At 46.9% G+C, this 20,734-nt stretch overlaps 3 protein-coding genes across 7 annotated transcripts in view; 1 reads left to right on the top strand and 2 right to left on the bottom strand.

Annotated features, from left to right (window-relative positions):
- The window catches only part of AMFR (autocrine motility factor receptor), a 33,837-nt gene extending 31,927 nt beyond the window's left edge, over positions 1-1,910 (bottom strand). For 3 of the 4 annotated variants that reach the window (XM_062609270.1, XM_062609268.1, XM_062609271.1), the window contains exons 1-2: positions 1,616-1,909; positions 108-200 (exon numbers count right to left, since the gene is read on the bottom strand). In XM_062609270.1, coding sequence (XP_062465254.1) covers positions 108-200; positions 1,616-1,837 — 315 coding nt within the window. In that variant the 5' untranslated portion in view covers positions 1,838-1,909. Of the gene's footprint in view, positions 1-107; positions 201-1,615 lie in introns of all 4 variants that reach the window. The other variant, XM_062609267.1, reaches the window with a different exon arrangement.
- Positions 1,911-3,490: 1,580 nt separating this feature from the next.
- On the bottom strand, positions 3,491-11,071 carry NUDT21 (nudix hydrolase 21). Its single transcript, XM_062609281.1, has 7 exons — positions 10,849-11,071; positions 8,740-8,940; positions 7,424-7,487; positions 6,081-6,170; positions 5,374-5,449; positions 4,898-5,012; positions 3,491-3,780 (listed from the first exon to the last, which is right to left on the bottom strand). The coding sequence occupies exons 1-7, from the start codon at positions 10,962-10,964 to the stop codon at positions 3,759-3,761; spliced, it is 684 nt and encodes a 227-aa protein (XP_062465265.1). The 5' UTR covers positions 10,965-11,071; the 3' UTR covers positions 3,491-3,758.
- OGFOD1 (2-oxoglutarate and iron dependent oxygenase domain containing 1) lies at positions 11,032-20,190 on the top strand. Of its 2 annotated transcripts, XM_062609279.1 has the most exons (13): positions 11,032-11,325; positions 11,400-11,545; positions 11,633-11,679; positions 12,801-12,901; positions 13,762-13,878; positions 14,519-14,610; positions 16,046-16,174; positions 16,304-16,417; positions 17,156-17,235; positions 17,383-17,678; positions 18,209-18,331; positions 19,124-19,182; positions 19,650-20,190. In XM_062609279.1, the coding sequence occupies exons 1-13, from the start codon at positions 11,169-11,171 to the stop codon at positions 19,809-19,811; spliced, it is 1,623 nt and encodes a 540-aa protein (XP_062465263.1). In that variant the 5' UTR covers positions 11,032-11,168; the 3' UTR covers positions 19,812-20,190. The 2 variants fall into 2 exon arrangements, with proteins under 2 accessions (XP_062465263.1, XP_062465264.1); XM_062609280.1 differs by lacking the exon at positions 19,124-19,182 and having other exon boundaries at positions 11,146-11,325.
- Positions 20,191-20,734: the final 544 nt, after the last annotated feature.

Here is a 20,734-nt window from a genome sequence, read left to right on the forward strand (position 1 = left end):
CTCTTCTTATGTACTTGCAGCAATTACATACAGAAACGTGCAGACACCAGTCACACACCCAGAAATCATGAAAACACCACATCCAAGACAACACATTGCTGTCTTACCTGCCTCTCGCTGACACGGAGAGGACCGAACACCATACACTGGATAAACTTAGCCACCAGCATCAGAAAACAGCAGGCAGTGTTCACTAGTACCTGGAAAGAAAGCAAGCAGTCAGCAACAAATACTGCCCTCCTAGTTAGGAAGAGAGGGAGAGAAGGGGAATGAACAAGTTTAACAAAACCTGCCATTGTTCACAAAACAGTATTGGTTGTCTGTTTTTTGAGGGGGTGAAATTTAAGCCTGGCCAATTCCAAGACACACAGAGTAGCTGATAAGTCACTTAACTTTTTTTCTAGAAATACTAACATGGTCAGTTTGAGACACTGGTATAGCCAAAAAACTAGCTTACCTCTTCACAATAAATTGTTTTGTAAAGATTAGCATATTTGGGCACCGAGGAACACGGGGACAAAACTCACAGATCCCCGAGATGCTCATTTTGTTTAACACATGGCAGATAAGAAAACTCCAGTGTGAATCTGATGCTACAGGAAAGAGGTACAAGATTTAGAAGTTGCCTGGAAGCATTAGAAGCATTACCCCTCCTGTAACAAATGTACTTCAACCCTGCTTGGGAAACTGCTTTAAAGCAAAGGAGCAAGGAGCAGAATACAAAGGCCTGGGAAAACTGCTTCTCACATCGGACAAAAACACTCATAATTAACTTTTGACCTACACAGAATACTGAAAGGGGGAGGGGAAGATGATGAAGTAGCCTCACCCAGTCATTTCTAAAGGACATACATTACACTTTTCCAGAGCTCTTAATTTAAAGTCCCAAGATGAAGTTTCAATAGGCTGAATGTTTTTGGTATATTCAAACCCCAGTGCCTCAGTCAAATAAGCAGGTTGCAAAAATGCCCAACTACCACCACGTTTGACTGAGGCAAAACTCAACAGCAGCAACTCTGCTGGGTTTCTGATATCCCCTCGATGAGCTTTTATTTAAACTATGGAAATTAGTGAGCCAAGAAGCATATACCATTGTCAGGTTTGGGTTTAAAGAGCTACAGTATTATTTCCTTTTTTTTTTTCTTAGATGGTGAGAACGCTCCCTCTCACCGGCATGGCTTTAAACGTTGCTTTCAAATCGAGCACCCGGTGGTCTCCTTCACAGATCCAGCTGAGGGGACACAAAGTACCTGGGGCAGCGCCCACCGGGCACCCACCGCCGAGAGCTTCACCCCAAACCCGCCCACGCCGGGGAGCGGACACGAGCACCTGAGTGGGACGCCGGGCTCTAACGCAGCCCCATCATCCAGCCACGTGAGGGAGAAACGGAAGCGGCAGCGGCCCGGGGTACGCAGGGGTGCATCCCCCCGTCCCGAGCGAGCGGCCGGTACGCCGGCGCCCCCTCTGCGTCCCGCGGAACCGCCTCCCTCACCCCGAGCGCAACTTCCCAACAGTGACGAGCCCGTGAGGCGCCGGCAGAGGCCTCTCCGCAGGCCGCGGCGCCCGCCCGGCTGGGCCTGCAGGCCCCGCCGCCGCCCGCCCTCCCCGGGCTCACCCAGACGCAGAGGCTGTCCGACAGCAGGTAGTAGGCTACGTCCAGGGCCCGCTGCCCGCCGCGGCGAGGGTGCTCGCCCGGCTTAGAGCCCGCGGCCACGCCGGGGGCCTGGCTGAGGGCGCGGTAAGCGCTGAGACTAGTGCCCAGCAGGGCCAGGGTGCTGAGCGCCGTGTAGGTGCGGAGGCTGGGCCAGGGGAAGCGCTCCAAGAACAACAGCGGCATCGCGAACCTCTCGCCGCCACCCGGCCACTCTAGCTCCGAGCCACCGCGCCGCCCAGGCTTCTGCGGCCTAATACCCGCCCCGCCGCCGCCCCTCCCCTGCCCGTGGCCAGGGGAGGGAACGTGCCCGAGCCCGGCCGCCCCGTCACAGACGCCTCCCGGCGCGCTGAGTCATGGGCAGGGCGGTGCTTCCCGGGACAACCCCTGCTTCCTCTGGCCCGCTCAGGCCCCCGGGGCGGCCTCCGCCAGAGCAGCGGGGGCGGGGAGCGTAGAGCGGGGAAGAGGACAGCTCTCCCTCGATACCCGTGAAACCTGGAGAGGTACGGGAGAGGCAGGGAGCGGAGGCTGCTCCTGCAGCACTCCCGCAAGGGTAGTGTGGAACTAACCGTGCAGCAAGGGAAGATGGCACATGGGGGCTGTTAAACGCCAGGCCTCGAAAGTGGTGCTGCTTGGTGTCATAGTATTCAGCTTCCAAACTTCCACCTTCCCCTCCTCACTTCCCTATGCAATACCTGTTGTTCTACACTCCCCTGGTAGCTTTATCTTCCCCCTGTGGCAGCAGCATAAGAAACCCTATATTCTGCTAACCATACATCTAGGTTGGATGTTCCTCCGCGAGACTGAAGTGAACAGTTCCACTGCTACTACTTCCAGTATTTTTTTCCAGGTCAGTCTTATACTTTACAGCTTCAATTTGATCGAAACACAAAGCTCTTGGACTTGTTCTGTACATAGCTTATCAGCACAGCTGGCAAAAGAACTGAGCCCTGCAGCAAGTTTCAATTCTGACAGCACACGCTCTCCAACAATACCTCTGCAAATGAGGAGAGCACACAAGCAACAGTGCATCTTCTGATCCAAGGCAGAATTTGTGAACAAGTCTTCAAAAGAGTTAAGCAAAACTGTGGTAGGCTGAAGACATTTGGAAGTGACACATCCAACTGGAACTGATGTTTAGCCAAGCATGGGAAATAAGCAAAACTATAAAGGTTGGTATTTGCAACCTCCAAGAAAGTACAATGTTGAAGGAAAATAGCAGAGATTGGGGCATATCTTCCAGGATGGCACAGCACACTGGTCTGACAGCTAAGCATGTGGAGCCACTTGCATGTGGCATCAGCCAAACATTTCGGCATCAGCCAAATTCTGTTTGTAACTATAGAAAAATATGCAAAATTAATTTCACTTCCAGTATTTTAACTGGATCTCAGGCCAATCCAAAATTTGTTGGGTTGTTACTTTCTTAAGGAGGCACAGTGGGAGAAGATATATGTTTCATCTCCTCCAAGCCCTGTACAAGCTGTAATGTTTCCAGATCAGTTCTGGCAGGCTTTGAGCAAAGGCTATACCTGCCTTTAAATACTCATACTCCCTTCAAAACAGCAATTCTGTCTTCAAAGTTAAAACTTAAATTATATTGCACCTACTTTTACTGTTTAATTTCTCCCTCAGACTAATTCCCTGCTCAGGAATGTGGATCAGCCTATGCAAAGGTCCCCGAATGGTTTAGGTCCTCCACTTGTTTCCATGATCTTCTGCACTCCTGAAGGAAAGTAAAGCCTAAAATATGTACCTAGAAGTACACAGGAGACAACTAAAACTAAACAAACAAACAAAAAAAAAACACAAAAAAAAACACAAACTGAAGGCAAACAAAATATTAACCATTTTGTTTAATGTTGTAGAAAAAAAAAGGTATTACAATGAAAAGCGATGAACACACCAATAACACATTGTCATCCCACTACCTAAACAGCTGTGAGTCACTTCTCAATTCATACTGGGGAAAGTTTAGTAGACTTCAGGAAAAGAACGACAAAAAAAAAAGTAAAAAAAAAAAAAAAGAAGTGTCACACGTGTTCTTTTCTCTACATTTAAAAGCTGTGCTCACAGAGACGGCTTCTTGTCTCAGACTCACAGGACCTCAGTTGTAAATAAAGTTGAACCTAAAATTAAAAGGATGCAAAAAGTTTAATTAAAAGGATGTGAAATTTCCTCACCAAGTGACATTTTGGAATGAATAAGCAAACCTTTCTTTTCTGCGCTTGGTAAGCCTCCATCTGACAGAACAAAGGTGTACTTTTTAATAAGACAGCTTTATGGTAGAGCAGGAAGCATTTTTAACAGCCAATCCTACATTAGTATTGCACAGCAGTCTCTTAAGAGAGCTACATAGCTATGAAAATACCATTAAGAGTTACATTCCCCCATCATCAGCAACTGTTTTGCTGTGTTTCAGCTACTAGGGCTAACATTCTATACTCCAAGGGTGACATACGGACACACTCAACAGAGCTAATTCTTCTCAGCTAACTTCCCCAGTGATGAGCATTCCCACCTTGAAAGCATCTCTCAGCTTCCAGATGCCCACCCCTTGGATCACACTGATACGTGGCTGCAGAATAGCCCCCATAGCTACAAATGCCAAAATAGGGGCTATATACAGAAAAACTCCATTCTGGTAACAGCTTTTTTTCATTCAAGTAGGTGGATAGCAGAACTGCTTCCCTGAGTAACAGCTGGCAGGCTGTGGGACACCTGGAGCTCCTGAACATTTGCTGAAGTAACAGCAACTGGTAGGACTAGTGAGCTCTGGAGACCACAGGGGCAATCCTTGTTCAGGTAAGAAAGCCAGAGAGTGTGTACTTTGGGAAAAGGAAGGAAAAAATACTTGTACAAAGATTCTACGTTTTATAAACTTTACTACAGAATCTAGAAAATCCCACCACATTTAACAATCACCAAGCTGAGATAACACACACTCTTAAGGGCTTCAGACACACATCTTTGCTTTTACTCTCATGCTGTCCCTAACATTTATAAACAGCTGCTCCTTAGCCTGTACAAAGCTTCAAACTCACCATCTTTCACATTTTCCTTTGCTACAGCCTGCTAGATAGGGCTCTGGTGCGAGCAAGTTGTGATCAGGCAAGGTGTTCATTACACCTCATCTTAGGTACATTCTAACCTATTTGGGACAGTTGCAACCTTTTTCAAGTTGGTTTCTGTGATGTCCCACAGCAAATGCGTTCCCAAGAACCAAAAATACAAATTATAATATACCTGCTCAAAAGTTGAGGAAGGCTGGAAATAATGGGTCCATATCCTGGTGCATTGTCATAGAGCTCAAACAATGGTGCGGCAACCAGCTTGTAATTTTTGGGGACTGCAAACAAGGCTAAAAGCAAACACAAACTGATTAATGAGAGAAGCCACCACACATTCAGCCAAGAGATCACCACCCCTTTCCCTCCCCACCTCTAAACAAGGTCCCTACCTATAGCCCTACAGAAGGTTTATTCCTTTTTTAATCAAATACAGGGTTCATATGCTGTACCTATAGCAGGCATGAGAATTTACTAGGAACTCATTTTCCAAGGATCACCCACGTTCAAAACTGATACCAGCATTGATATATTTTAGCCATCACCTATGAGCAACTGCAATATACAACCACAAACTTGACGCTGCATTTCCTTGTGTGACATGCAAGCATTTAGATATTGTTAAAAATACAATCCTTTCCTGTAAACACTTACCCTTTTCTTGAAGCTGGACCAAGAAAAGCTTTTTGTGCTCTTTTGGTTTTGTAATATGAGCTGGGATATAGGGATACTGGAAGAAAACCAACAAAAATTATTTGTACAGAGCTTTGAAAATATTGTGCAATATTAAGTGCTACTTTATAAATTACCAAGCACTGTGCAAGCTTTCATCATATCATACATTGTTCTTTCATGCCATCAAATAACAAAAACCATGCTCATACGGTAAGTAATTGAAAGGAAATGTTGTTGCTGTGGCAACTGTTGACAGGATCTAAAGAGGCACCACTACTCACAAGCAGTTAAAACAACCAGCAAGACAAACGTGTAACAGCAAATTGAGCAAAGCATCCAGAAATAGCACAGCGTGACTAATTTATTCATAGGGTGTCTGTTCCATATGCAGCATTGTGGCTACAACAGGAATTTAAATGGCATGTCTGGCTCAGCACAGGACTGGAAGCTATTGTATCCAGTGGTTTCACATCCATCAGGAGGTTTGAGGAGGGAGACGGGAGTTTCCACGAAAAATAAAAATAAAAATGTTTCTCTTCAGCCACAGAAAGGAGATGATATAGGTAAAAAACCAAAATAATTGCTCATGCAACAGGTACTCAAAAAGCCCAACTAGTAGGTTGAAGGCTTTCGGAAGCACAATCAATACTAGGCTGAAGAAGATAAAAGTCAACATGAATACTTACCTGTGGAGGTTCAAAGTTCGGTCTCCACCAGTTACCAATGCAGTCATCAATCACCCAGTCTTGCTGAACACCATCCTGACGACCCAGTATCTACCAAAAATCCAGTTACAGTCAAAACTTAACCACCCCAAGTCAGGGGATTTTTTTTGAAGAAACATACTGGAAGCATGAAGACTTGCTGGAATAAGGATCTGATGTAGTTCAGAACTGCTCTGAACAGCTTTTCAAATAATTTTAGACTACTTTTGTATAAAGTGACCTTTTTTTTAACAAAAGCCTCATCCAACAATGACAATTCAGAGAGCATTACAAATTCCATTCACCAGCGGTGTCCTGGGCTGTATCCTCAGCAGCATGACCAGATGCTGGGAGGAAGGAGATGATCCTGCCCCTCTACTCTGCCCTCATGAGAGCCCATTTTGAGCACTGTGTACAGTTCTAATGTCCTCAACATAAGAAGGACATGGAGCTGTTGGAGCAAGCCCAGAGGAGGCCACAAGGACGATCAGGGGCTGGAGCACCTCCCGTATAAAGACAGGATGAGAAAGTTGGGGCTGTTCAGCCTGGAGATGAGAAGCTGTGTGGAGACCTCATAGCAGCCTTCCAGTATGTGAAGGGGGCCTACAAGGATGCTGGGGAAGGACTCTTCATCAGGGACTTTAGCAAAAGGACAAGGGATGATGGGTTTAAACTTAAACAGGGGAAGTTCAGGTTAGATCTCAGGCAGAAGTTCTTCCCTGTGAGGGTGGTGAGGCCCTGGCACAGGTTGCCCAGAGAAGCTGTGGCTGCCCCATCTCTGGCAGTGTTCAAGGCCAGCTTGAACGGGCCTTGGAGCAGCCTGGTCTACTGGAAGATGTCCCTGCCTGTGGCAGTGGGTTGGAACTGGATGATCTTAAGGTCCTTTCCAACCCAAACCATTTTATGATTTGGCTGAAGAGAGTCCTGTGAGGCCAATGGGAAGAATGAAATGCATGAATGGCAGACTTAGGCTACTCTGAGCGCACAGGAAGTTAACTGATGATGGGGAGAGCTATCTCAAAAACAAGTCCTCAGCATTTGTGCTCCACAACATATTTTACTGCCCATTTCACTTGCCTGAAGCCAGCCAAAAAGCAAAACTGCAAACAAACACCGGACTTGAGCAAGAGGTGGAGAGTCAGCCACCAAACCACTCCATCACACTCAGTATGGAGATAAATGCAAGCTTATTGCTTTATTTCTTAACTACCTGCAAACATCACAAAAGCAGCAAAGTAACAGAAGTGATAAGGAGACTGTTCTAATGCTTTGTACTCTAAGACAATTCAACATTCTGGAATAGCAAGATAATGAAAGAAACAGACCTCTGTCATTAAGCGTTTGAGCCCTTCTACTTCATCTTCTCCTGGATTGAGTTCACCACCAGGTCTGTCAAAATAAACAGTGATGAAAGCTACAGTTATGTTTTATTGCATTTACCAACTTCATAGGTAACACTGGATGTGCTTCCAGGCAGGAAGTTACAAATTCATGGCCCTTAAGTCAGGAATTCCAAATCTAGCTTTGCTGAATTGCAGGATAGCTTTCACCAGAACCGTGATTCAAGTGGCTACTGTATGGCCCCTAAAAAAATAACTATCACATAAAATGCTTTAACTTCTTCAGCAAGACAAAGTAACAGTATATATGACAACTGTGACACTTAAAGGCAAAGATTTAACAGTAATATATAAGCACCAGAAGTTGAAGCATGAGTTGTAAATACCAACTGTATTTGTTCTTATCTCAGAAACAGCACTCCCTGACACACATAGGAAGTGGAAAATAAAACTCCCATGGGGAACCACCCAGAATTTGATGCAAGGTTAATGAAAAAAAAAAAAAACAAAAACAAAAACAAACCCCAAACAAAACCAAAATCCTAAAAACATATTTTCATCATTACAATTTTGCAAAACTTTTATAGTCTAGCCTATTTTATCCACAAACATCCTCCAAATCAAGAAGTCAGGAAAGAATTCAGATATAAAATGAGATGTCACACACACAAAATTGAGAACAAACAACACAAATGTTAAAACATCAAAGCAAGAGAACAAACAGGAAAACTTGAGACAAGTCAAACCCATCCAGTTTAAAAAGAAAACTGGCACCACCACTATGACTATATGACCTAAACACTGACATTTCACTCTGGCAGCAATAACTTAGATGAACTGAAGCCATTTTCTCACATTTAGACACCAACCTTTCTTGCTGTCCCCAGCTCCCCCTGTAGTTTGTAAACGGGTATCATTCTGTGCTTACTGGGGTTTATTCCTTCAGCCTTAGACTACCATTTTTGCAACCACAGCATAAGTATATTTAAGCATAACAGCTTTCACAATATCAGCACAACACACTACTGATCACAAGTTTTAAACAGGATTTTGCCATAGTGACACACCATAACTAAGATTTCCAGTTGGTTCCAAATGAAGTCACCCCACTCATGAGCAGAGTCAGACAAATACACTTTAAATGAAACCCCCATTATTAAAAAAGATTCTTTCCAGAATGTGTTTTCAAGAAGTGAATCACATTTAAAACATCCATCAGCCAGACACACTTTAACCTCTAGCCCACATATTTAGTGGTCCATGAAGTTAAAACCATGAAGTTATGTTCAAGAAACACTTACAACTTGAAAAAAGTTGTCCCCAGCTGCAGCAACAGCACATGGGGCAGCCTGTGCTCATGGACAATCAGAACCCCTTCCACTGTCCGCCTCATGCCAATCTTGTCAAACTCTTCCCTCATGCGCTGAAACCGAGCTGCAACAGAGCTGTCCTTCTCATACAGGGGTTCCTTTGTACCAAATGTGTAATTTGTCAACGGATACCTGCAAGGGGAAAAATAAAAGTACTTGCATAACAAAAAATCCGCATTTAAATCATTGTGACACAGCATCTCCCTTGAGGCATAACCCTCTGTGCTTCATGGAACAAACAGTGCTAGGTGAGAAGTTCTTGTTTGTGATTTATGGGGCCGCTACCATGGGAAAATCTGCACCACGACACATACAAGTGTATCATGCCATACAAGCCATCCTCTTTGATCTTCACACCACAAAGGCAGCTGAGGCTGTGACAGGAGCTGGGAAAGGAACATGAGAGAAAAGCTCTGCTGGGAAGAAATCAAGCTGCACAGGACAGCAAGGTTCTTTTTCTGCAGAAGTAATGAAGAGCCTGAGGACTAAACTGTTAGAACTGGGTTTGGTTTGAAGTGAAAAATTGGGGATTTGGATCACAAAAGAGGACAAATGCTGAATGCCTATGCGCAGGCTGGGGATAAGATCAAGAGTCTGAGCAGATCACTTGCTAGGTGCTGGGCCTCTGCCTTCTCTGCTGACTGTACGATGGAAACTTGGGAAGAGGGACTGAAAAGAGCCAGTAAACAAAGGAAAGGTCAGGCAAGAGATCAGCCAGTCCTAGAGAGAAAAGAGGGCAACAGGAGAATGTTACTGTACAACAAAAATCCAAGTAACACAGGTCTGGTGGCATGAGGCCTGGAGGGAAGACAGGATCATCCAGCTAAATCAGAAAGGGAGAGGAAAATGGATTCTGAGCAAAGCAGTAAGAAGTTATCACCATGGTTTTATCAACTTGTGGCATACAGCAATTGAATTAACAGAGTAAGTGACTGATTCCATGGGGAATGTTTTCCTTGAAATACAAGTTGTAATATTCTTTCTCCAATATTTAATCACGTTAAACTCAAATAGCGTATACTTCCCCCCCCCCCCCAAAATTTCCCTCCTGCTTTTAGAGGCAAAATCACAAGCCAGATGCAGCTGTTAGAGCCCTCTCACACACACTAGTTTCCTAACCACAGATTCACTCATTAGCAAGCTCCTCCACGTTCACTTATCGCTTAGAACCATCTACATTCCTTTTTTCCATTTATATCCAAATAGACAAACAGCTTTATTAACACAAAATCTACTACACTAACCCATGCTACACCAAATTAGGTACATTAGCCAGTATAGCAAAACCCTTAGCTTATACTTAAAAAAAAAATGACAGTGGTAACACAACTTCTTGACAAGTTTTTTCTTCAGAAACACTAGAAACACATACTAGTCTCTGACACCCATATTTAAACTTCAAGAAGTTTAAATATGGATGTCAGAAATATGACACAAATATGTTCACTCTGTGAACAAAGCCAGCTGTACAAACTGTACATATATAAACACACAAGTCTGCAATTAATAGCTAATATCAAATGCGGACTGTTACAGTTAACATTTACATATTCTGCAACTAGACAGATGTGTTCTTTGTGAAGTACTTCTGTCAGAACTTACAGAGGAAGAAAAAGTGTGTGGCTTCTCGTATCATGTAGTTGTTTCTTAGCAAATAGCCAGTCTCTAGGTCAGTTTTATTTGGTAGGCACAGCTCTGAATTTAAGTCAAACGCCAGCCGCAGGCACTGGCCGCGCCCAGCCCCGTCGCACCGTCTACACGGGGACAGCCCAAATCCCACCGGGCCGAGCCACGCGGCGGTTGGTGCTCGAATTCCCCGCTCCGCAACGCTGCGGGCTACGGCGCTGGGAGCCCGCACTGCCTGGGCCAGGCCCGTTAATGTCACCAATCTCTCCAAACTCCCCGGTCGCTGCCCGCTCCCGCATCGGCCACAGGCGCCGCGCCGCATCGCGTCCCCCTCGGCACCCAGAGAAACCAGGGCCCTCCGAGCGGCCCTCGCACAGGAGCGGAGCGAGACGGAGAGGTCCGAGCGGCACTCACAGGTTGATGGTCCTCTCCAGCGTGAGCGGCTTCGTCTGCTGGATGTACTTGTTCCCGAACTGGTTCACCCCTCGGGGCCAGCCGGTCTGCGAGCGGTTGGGCGGAACCACGGACATGGCAGCGCAGCACTCAGCGTTCGGCAGCGCCCGACGTCACCCTCCGGCCAGGCCGCGCTTCCTTTACGCGCTACCACACCGGAACAGCCGCCGCGCTTCCGCCGCGACCGCGGGGAGGAGCCGCCCTGCCCTCTCGTGGTGTGGTTGTGCCGGCGGAAAGCGCGGGGAGTACCGGGAGCCGCGGTACGGAGTTAGGGCCGCGTTATGGGCGCCAAGCGTCGGGGGGCCGCCACACCAGCACCGGCGGGAAGAAAGCGCGGGAAGCGGGAGACGCGCGCCGAGCTCAGCGACATCCTCCGGGACACGGCACTGCGGGAGCGGGCGGCGGAGGCCTGGGCCCGTGGGGAGCAGCTCCGACACGGTACGGCCCGGCTGGACACCACTCGCTTCAGGCCTCCTCCCCTCGTTCCCTCACCGGCGGCGTTTCTCCTGCAGAGGCGGCGGCGGTGGAGCCGGTCCCGTTCCGGCACGGCGTCATTCCCGGCTTCCTGGCGGGTTCGGCCTTCGCCGAAGCGCTGCGAGACGAGCTGCTAGGCCTCGGCTTCCGCGGGCGGCGGAACGACCTTCTCTCGCTGCGGCAGGTGGGCCCCGGCCCGGGCCGAGCCGGGGCTGGCCGAGCCGGGCAGCACTAACCGCTGTCCCTTCTTTTCTTCCATGGGCCGCCGCAGTCCGAGGAGCTGAGGGAAAGCTCGGAGCCGCACGTCGCGGCGCTGAGGTAAAGCGTTGGTCCTGGGCCCTGCCGCCTCCGGGTGGGGAGTCATGGAATCACAGCGATTTGGGTTGGAAGGGACCTCAAAAGTTCGTCCGCTTGCAACCCGTGCCACGGGCAGGGACACCTTCCACTAGAGCAGGTTGCTCCAGGCCCCGTCCAACCTGGCCTCGAACACTGCCAGGGATGGGGCAGCCACAGCTTCTCTGGGCAGCCTGTGCCAGGGCCTCACAACCCTCACAGGGAAGAACTTCTGCCTAAGGTCTCATCTCAGTCCCCTCTCTGTCAGGTTAAAGCCATTCCCCTTGCCCTGTCCCTACAGGTCCTTGTCTAAAGCCTCTCTGCAGGTTTCTTGTAGCCCCTTTGGGCACTGAAGCTGCTCTAAGGTCTCCCTTTAAGGAGCCTTCTCTTCTTCAGGCTGAGCAAACCCAGCTCTCTCAACCTGTCCCCAGGCAGGGCTGCTCCAGCCCTCGCAGATCTCTGTGGCCTCCTCCGAACTCACTCCAACAGCTCCACGTCCCTCTTGTGTTGTTGCCCCAAAGCTGGATGCAGGACTGCAAGGGGGGTCTCCCCAGAGAGGAGCAGAGGGGGAGAATCCTCTCCCTTGACCTCCTGCTCACGCTTTGGGGGTGCAGCCCAGCATGCAGGGGGGTTCTGGGCTGCAAGCAGGTCTTGGGTAGCTTCTCATTAATCAAATGAGAAAGTCCTTCTCAGGGCTGTTCCGCCCAGCCTATAGTTGTGCTTGGGATTGCCCCAACCTAGGTGCTGGCTTCCTGGGGAATTCCGGGGCCACAGGTGGGCCAGGAACTGTCCCTGAAGACTTGAATCCTGGCACTGAAGTCAGATAACTGTTGTCCTCTGTTGTGCAGCTGCAGCCCTCCTATACCTGTTGCTGTCAGAATGTTTGCTGGTTCCCCTTCCAGTTGACAGCAATGCTGTGAACATGGGGCTGTTTTCCTAACCAGCTCCTGTGTAGTTTGACAGGAACACACTGTCACTGGCAGCAACAGCACCTTTAATTGCTTAAATAGGTAGAATGGACGTGGTAAATTAGTTTAGGCTATGCTGATACAGTTTGTAACACTGTCATGGTGTAAGTGACAGACATCTTGTGCTTGTCATCTTAGGCATGCTCTGTGTGAAGAATTCCGACCGTGGCTTTCTGCCGTGACCCAGATAGAGCTGGAGCCAACTATTGATATCTCCTGTGCTAAATATGAATATACTGGTCAGTCTATAACCATTTCTTTCCCTAAACCTGGGTGTGTATGTGTGTAATAAAAGAAACGTCTATAGAATACTAATTTCATGACCCGTCCCAAACTCTTTCTAGTTTCAGAGGGTCCTATCAGCAGCAAATCAAAGTCTCAGAAAATAGAAGTACAAATCATGGAAAAACTGCTGGCATAGTTCCATTGCTGATGGCTTTAACTGGGCCCAGTGCTAGTGCAAGTTCCCACCTTAGCAGGGCTGCTCAGCCCATGCGTGCAGGCCTGCTGCCATGCAAAAGGGTGATGTGTTCAGCTTTCAAACACTATAGCTGAGGTTGTAAAGTCTGATGCTAAAACAGCACCCTTGTGAGTCCAGGTTACAACTGTGCCTACATTTTAGTCATGAAAAATCCCTGGAGAAAGGGGAAAATTGTTACTGCTGTCAGCTCTACTTTTGAAGTCTTCTGCACAACCAGTTGTTGGCCCAGTTTTTCAGTTCCCAGGGTTCCCCCCTCCCTCTAGTCCAGCAACAAACCTCCTCAAAGTGCAGTTCTGTGTTTAGGAGTCAGAGCTTGGATCACTGGTTAAGTGAGGAATCTCTGTCCACCGTGCCGAGGGACAGACAGGGAGGGGCAGGGGATGAGTTATAACTGCCTCTACCTTCAGGGTGGGCTAATCTGCCAGTTACAGAGCGGTCCCACAGAAGTTAATCTTGCAAATCTTGGGCTGGTGATGCTGACGAGTGAAAATGCGCTTCTTGGAACAGGCGTGTTTTTTCTTGTTGTATCCTTGCGGGACAAAGCTGGGAAGCAGTCATTAGAATGAATCATGTGCGTACTAGAAAGATGCTACAGCAGCAAAACGTGTGTAATTGCAGATGTCTTGCTGTGCCATGACGATGAGTTGGAAGGTCGGAGAATTGCTTTCATCCTGTACCTCGTCCCACCCTGGGGGAAAAGGGATGGGGGAATGCTGGACCTGTACAGCACAGATGGTAAGAGCCCTGAGCTCTGCTGCAGGTGGCTGAAAAAGGTGAAGCTTATGCACCCCTTGCAGCAACTCTCCTCAGAGAGTAAAAGGGAAGAGAGTTTCCCCTTTGTCCAGAGAAGCTGATGTGTAAGAAAAATTTGCACCTTAGAGATGGGCTGTATCACAGAATCATAGAATGGTTACGGTTGGAAAGGACCTTAGCATCATCCAGTTACAACCCCCTGCCAAGGGCAGGGAGTCCTCACACTAGACCCAAGGCTCTGTCCAACCTGGCCTTGAACACTGCCAGGGATGGAGCATTTACCACTTCTCTGGGCAACCTTGTTCCAGTGCCTCACACCCTCACAGTAGAGAGCTTCTTACTTATATCTAACCTGAACTTTCCCTGTTTAAGTTTAAACCCATTACCCCAGCAGACAGAAATGTCCTTTTTTCCATTTGCAAGAGCCAATAGCAGAGGCAGGTGGTAACTTCCGTTTCCAGCACCAGGAGTCCACTGATTCTTCACCAAGTACTTGCTGTCAGCTCCATCCCTTAAACCCAGGTGTCTCACCAGTCACTGTGTCATGAAGTCAGAGCGAAGCAACAGTTTCTAGTGAGTTCCTGTTCATGTCTTAACCAGAGTGTGTTTTCTTCCTCCTCAGAACACTTTCAACCCCAGCAAATTGTCAAGTCATTGGTACCTTCATGGAACACACTGGTTTTCTTTGAAGTGTCTCCAGTCTCTTTCCACCAGGCAAGGAGCTGTCTGTTGTTCATTTTCTGATTCTCATTGTTGTGATTATTCACTGTTTCTTATGACAGTCCTGATGGGGAAGGAGAGGGAAAGGGAGAACTGTGGGGTAGAGTGGATACTCATGGAAAGTGCTCTGTGTTAAAGGCAGGGCTTCTTAGGAGGGACTTTAAGGAAGACAAGAACTGACAAAGCCAACTTTAAACCAACTTTAACTGGGAGCACTGTGAATCAAAGTCTCCTAGATGTGGGCCTCACTGTCCAGAGTATTTGCTGAACCACCAAATAATTTCCTCAATCCTTTAGTCAGTAAAGTGTAGAGCCTGCAAATTATCCTTGGAGGACTGTGTAAGGTTCATAGTGATAGGAATCCTTCACAACACACACCACCGTTAAATCCTCAGACATCAGACAAAGAGCATTTAGTCAGTACTTCCTAATAGGTCTTCCGCTTCTATTGTGTACATTTTTCCCAGAGATAGCAAATAAAGCTGTGGGTGTTTGCTGCATGGGGCAGGTCCATGAGCTTCTAAAGACAGGAATTTTTCTGGTTTCCATTTCCCAAGTGATTTAGGATTCAGTGGCCATTCCAAATAATCCAGAACACCTCTAAGTGATGCAAGGAGAAGGCCACTACAACTCTGTAACAATCAGTAAGAACCAAAACCTTTCAGAACAGACTGTTTGTTCCTCCTGTTCTAAAAAAACAAAATAACAAAACCCAGTGCAAAGTCTTCATGTGCTATTCAAAAATTTACAACAGTTTGTGGCTTGCAACCAGTTATGAGGGCATGGTGCTCTCTTCACATTGCTGTTATGATATAGCACCCTAGGATGTGATATTGTTCACTTTAGCCCAGTTTGATGAAATCAAGGTTTAACAGTGGCCATCACTGTGAAAGTGAAGTGTTTTCACAGGCCAGGGTAGAGGGGCTGCTTGTAGTCTGATACATGCAAATACAAACAGCCAAAAGTATCAGGCAGATACCCTTCATGATGGCTTGTATGACAGCACTTTCTAAAAAGGAAAAGACAAGTAGACCAGTATAGCCTGCTGCAGTCCATCAGTGTTTTTTGAGTTTTCATATTAAGATGTGACAGCTGTTTTTTGCAGCCTATGATAGCTGGTTCTTCAACAGAATTAATGATAGAAAAATAAAATACGATTACTTTTAATAACAAAAAAAGGGAATGGATTCTGCTGGAAACTTGGAGAAAAAGCTTGGACTGGGAATCTGAAAACCTACAGTAGACTTGAGCATCAAAATTTGCTTTAGCCCTTTCTCTGTAAGCCAAGAATAATCCAGCCTGGTCTGTCCTTTGTCTGACACTTCTGTGAATGCAGTAGGCTCTCTCGAGTCCATCTCCTATGATGACCAGCCTGTTACAGCTGGTGCTTAAATGTGCTGTGATCTAAGCAATACCAGCGTTGTTGCAGGTGTCCGAAGTTCTGTCAGAGGAGAAGTGCCGCTTGTCGGTGAGTGGCTGGTTTCATGGCCCATCAACAGTCAGACCTGCACGCTGCATTGAAGCTCCCTTGCCCAGGAGCCCACACATCCCCTGCGACGTGAGTAACAAGCCTACCTCTGCTTACCTGCATTTCTCTTTGTCATGTCCGTGGGATACGTGTTATGGGGGCGTTGGGCAATCGTTTTCACTTTTGCAAATTCAGCATTCAAATCTATTTCCCTTCCAGCACGAAATCTTGTATGAGTGGATCAGCCTAGTTTATTTGGACATGGACTCCCAAGCTCAAATCCAGGAGGAATTTGAGGAGCGATCAGAAATTCTCCTGAAAGATTTTCTCAAGGTAAGCCCAATGATTCAATCTGATGGGGGCTGCCAGGACAGGTCAGAGGGCTGGCAGGTGCCATAGGTCATGCAGGCTGGAAAAGGGCTTGCTCATATGGCCATCAACTAAAACACCAAACACCTTCTAGTTTCACCTCCTCAAGGGGAATGACCAGATGACCTCCAGCAATGTCTTCCAAACTCCACCATGCTGTGATCCTGTCATGGATCCTCTCTCACTCCCCGTATACTGCTGCATGGGGACTCATCCAACATCAGATACTTTGCTTCAACATTCTTGTTTTCTGCAAGAAGCAAAGCAGAAGGACGGAAGGACATGTCATTCTTCCTGCTTTCTAGCCTTTTGTGACCCAGAGTGTCCTTGTCCTGCAGCTTAGCACTTAGGGAACTTGACCCGTGTGTGTGTGTGTGTGTGTGTGTGTGAAACAAGTGATCCATAATGTTTTTGTCTTACTTAAAAGGCTTTGCTTCACAAGGCTGATTGACCTCTCATTTACTGTGCATCTGTATCTCGGTGAAATTGTGTTCTCACCCAGCAGACAATTAGGTAGCATTTGAGATCTATCAAAAAGAGATGATGCCCAACCAGGCTACGTGCCTCAATTCAGCATTCCTTAGGAGCCTCAAACCAGTTAGAGGAGTGCCTTATCTGATAGCAGACAGTGGTAGCCTACAGCACAGCAAGGGAGACATGGGAACTAAATGTTAAAGTTTCTGTGCTACCTTTCTCTCCTAGAAAGAGAAATACCAACTACTCTGTGAAGCTTTGGAGAATAAAGACATCCAGTGGAATAGTCAAGGGCCTGCCAATAAAAGGTGGGGATGACAGCGCCCTGCACCTATTGACCATGCCAAGCAGGAACTGCCATGAGGCTGCACTGGTTGATGCTGCCCTCATGGACATGGTCCTTGCTGGTTCTCCAACAAGGCTATACATCTGCTGATACCTCTACTGTCTTTCAGACTCTATGAGACAGCAGAGGAAGACAGCCTCCCTGACATCCTGGATAAATTCCTGCAGTTCTTACGCTCCGAGGCCTTGTTTTTACTGCTGTCCAACTTCACTGGCCTAAAGCTGCATTTCCTGGCTCCCTCTGATGAGGATGAAGATGCTGGGGTAGGAAAAGCCACAGACACCACTGGGGACAGCAGTCCCAAACCTGAGGATGAAGAGACTGATCACTATGCTGATAGAAAACCCCATCAACCAGACCAGCCTGATCATGTCCCCGAAGCACAAGACAGCAAGACACAGAACAGTAAGTGGCGTAGCAGCAGTATGAAGGGATTTGAGCAGGATCCTGATGTTGAGGGTGTCTGCAGCAGAATTCCCAATGATTTTTATGGAACTAGCATTTTGCCTTGCACTGCAGCCAAGACACAAGGCACTATTTTGTCAGATGAGGTTTCTAAAATCAGTGACCATCACAAAAGAAGTCTAACTAAATTAATGACTAACTTGAAGATACCATTTGCAACACACTTAGGTCTTCAAGGTGAGACTTATTTAGGAGTCAAGGCATGGGGCACAGGTGTGTTATTTAACTGCCCAGTAATCTTTTGCCAATAGTCAGGTGTTTTTTACATCTGCGTACTCCTGCTGTACATGAAATAGATTCTTGTATGAGATGCCAAATTGAAAGGAAAAAAGTCAACAGATCAGAAGATAATTTTAGAATTAGAAAACTTACACCCAAAACAAGGTGTAAGGTAAAACTTACACCCAAAACTTACACCCAAAACCTTTCAGAAAACATTGCCAGCCTGTCTTGTTTGTTCCCTCTCTTAGGCTCCAGGACCCCTGTATGTGCGGGGGAGCTGAGGCGCTGGACCCACGGACACTATACTCTAGTCCATGACACTCAAGCAACAGAGTTTGCTCTTGACTTGCTCTTTTTCTGTGGCTGTGAGGGTAAGAGGACAAAAGAGTTTGCATGAAGAGGCCAAGGGTTGCCTAAAGGAAGGACTTCTGAATTCCCTGCTTTTTCTGACATAGAAGGGTTCTGTAGACCTCATCCCAGTCCTCGCTTGTGCATAAACTGTGGTTTCAGTAGTCCTTATACAAACATTTGGGATTACGGTCATGGGATCAGCTTTGACCCTTCCTGCTGGAGCCAGGAGGTGGCGCTTGGGCAGAGGGAATGGCTGCATCTCCCTGGCCTTTCACTGAGCAGTGGCTCTGGGCATGGTGAAGGGTCAGGTGGGCTGAATACCCACTAGATATGTTCCATTTTGCCCTTTTCTCATCAAAATTCTCACTGCACCTCCAATTCACAAAACCCAGGGTTTTCAAAAGCCACTCTAGTCATGTCTAGGTGTTTCAGGTTGATTGCTAGTTAGATAGTGGTAAAAACAAAAATCTAAACATAAGTATTGGACCAGCTGAGTCCAGAATACACCAACTGAAACCACCTGGCACGTGCTGATAGTGATACTGAAATGCTTTGCATATCTGCTAAGGCAAAAGCGTTCCACAGGTGAGGAACAGAGAGCCAAGCAATCTTAAATGGCCCATCTGTGGTAAAAGACAAATCCAGTACATTTGATTCAAGTTGTTTCTGAACAGAACAAAAAAAAACAGACTGGGAAGCATCCTGTACCCAGTAACTGTGGGGAGTGGGGTGTAAAAACAGCATCTTCAGGAAGGTGACATGGAGCCTGGACAGTATTCAACTGCCCAACAGTCTGTCTTTTCTGTTTCAAGACTGGGATCCAGAATACGGTGGCTTTACGTCATACATTGCAAAAGGTGAAGATGAAGAGGTAAGGACCTCAAATAAGATGAAATTGTTTAGGGTAGAGAGACGTAATTACACTTTGTCATAGCACTGACATAACCCTAAGAGTGTGCTCAGTATCATGCTGCAGCCTTTCAGCCTCAAGAGGCTGGTGTACACCATAAAGCTGAAGCCTTGGGCCTGGTGGCATTTGGGAAGGCTGTGATGGGCACAAGGCTGTAACAGAGATGATGATTTTCCAGGAAGTGCTGTTCCCTAGGGTCACATTCAGTATCGGCACCAGTGACAGTGCTGAGAGTCATACTAAGTTGCTATATAATGAATGCTTCAGATTGAGGGGTATTCAGATGAAAATAGTGACATGATTCATTTACTAACATCAGACTGTTGTTCTGACTAGCTTTTGAAATAGTTTTGTTTGTTTCTTCCTTGGAATGATATCAAAGCCATTGTTATGAAGCTCATTTCCTCCCTTGCTTTCATGTCTCCTAGCTGTTGACAGTGAATCCAGAGGACAACTGCTTGGCTTTGGTTTACAGAGACAAAGAAACTATGAAGTTTGTGAAGTACATCAATCACCGTAGCTTGGCACGCCTGAACAAGCACCCAAACAGAACAGGATTTTGGGATTTTTCCTTCATCTATTACGAGTAATGGTGCAGAGTGTGACCAGAGAACATGGGGGCTTGGGGGCAGGTTTCTGTCCAGGCATTCAGCTGGGATCTCTCAAAGCCCAGACAGACTTCACTAATGCCAGCTTCATCAGACTGTATACAAGCTGTACCTTACCACATAGGGTCTAGGTGACTTCAGTTGTACAAATGGAAACCCAGCCTTCTAACAACACCCAACTGCTTTTAATGCTGTGTGGAGGGGGTCGGTGTGACATAACTGTCAGCTTTCCAGCTGTTCTCTCATGGAAACAGCAGTTTGGTGTGTATCTAACCTAAAAATTACAACTGTACATTGCCCCAGGCTGATGACTGATTTTATTAAAAAAAAGAAAGGAAATGGGTCAGTTAAATGCTTCAAACACTGGTTGGGCAGGTTTTGTTACAAAAGGCCCAAGATGTTTTCTGGGGTTTAGCTGTGTTCAGTTTGTACAGGCAGAAACAAAGGAGCTGCTATGGGAAATAGGTTTTTCTAGCTGCACAACTCTGTGAAGTTGGGAAGAAAGGCTGTGAAGCTGCTGATACTGCAAAGGACCTGGCACTGTAACAAGGAGCAGGACTTTACTATGCTAAATGCTGGGCAGACAGACCCATATGCAGCCCTTTCTCCAAAGAATTTACGAGCTAAAATAGACAAAAGATGGAGAGCTGTTCCTGCTTATTCTCCTTGTGTGGGTACCTGGATAATGCTGTGCTTCATGTGTGAAGGGTTGTGTCTCCAGCCTCAGAATAGGACTGGGGGCTGGTAGCAGGAAGGCAGTCACCTCTTCCTGCCTTGTACAAGGGTCACCAACTGCACAGCCTTGCATGGTCTTTGTTCTCTCCCAGGGTTTGCTGGTCTCCAATGTGGCTTTTCTCGATGGGAATCAGCTGAGATCTTTCCAGGTGGCAGATGCCCAGGTCCTG

This window comes from Pezoporus occidentalis, unplaced genomic scaffold, assembly GCF_034315485.1.
Source record: "Pezoporus occidentalis ecotype Australia unplaced genomic scaffold, CSIRO_AGI_Poc_V1 ctg135, whole genome shotgun sequence".
In the NCBI taxonomy this organism is placed as follows: domain Eukaryota; kingdom Metazoa; phylum Chordata; class Aves; order Psittaciformes; family Psittacidae; genus Pezoporus; species Pezoporus occidentalis.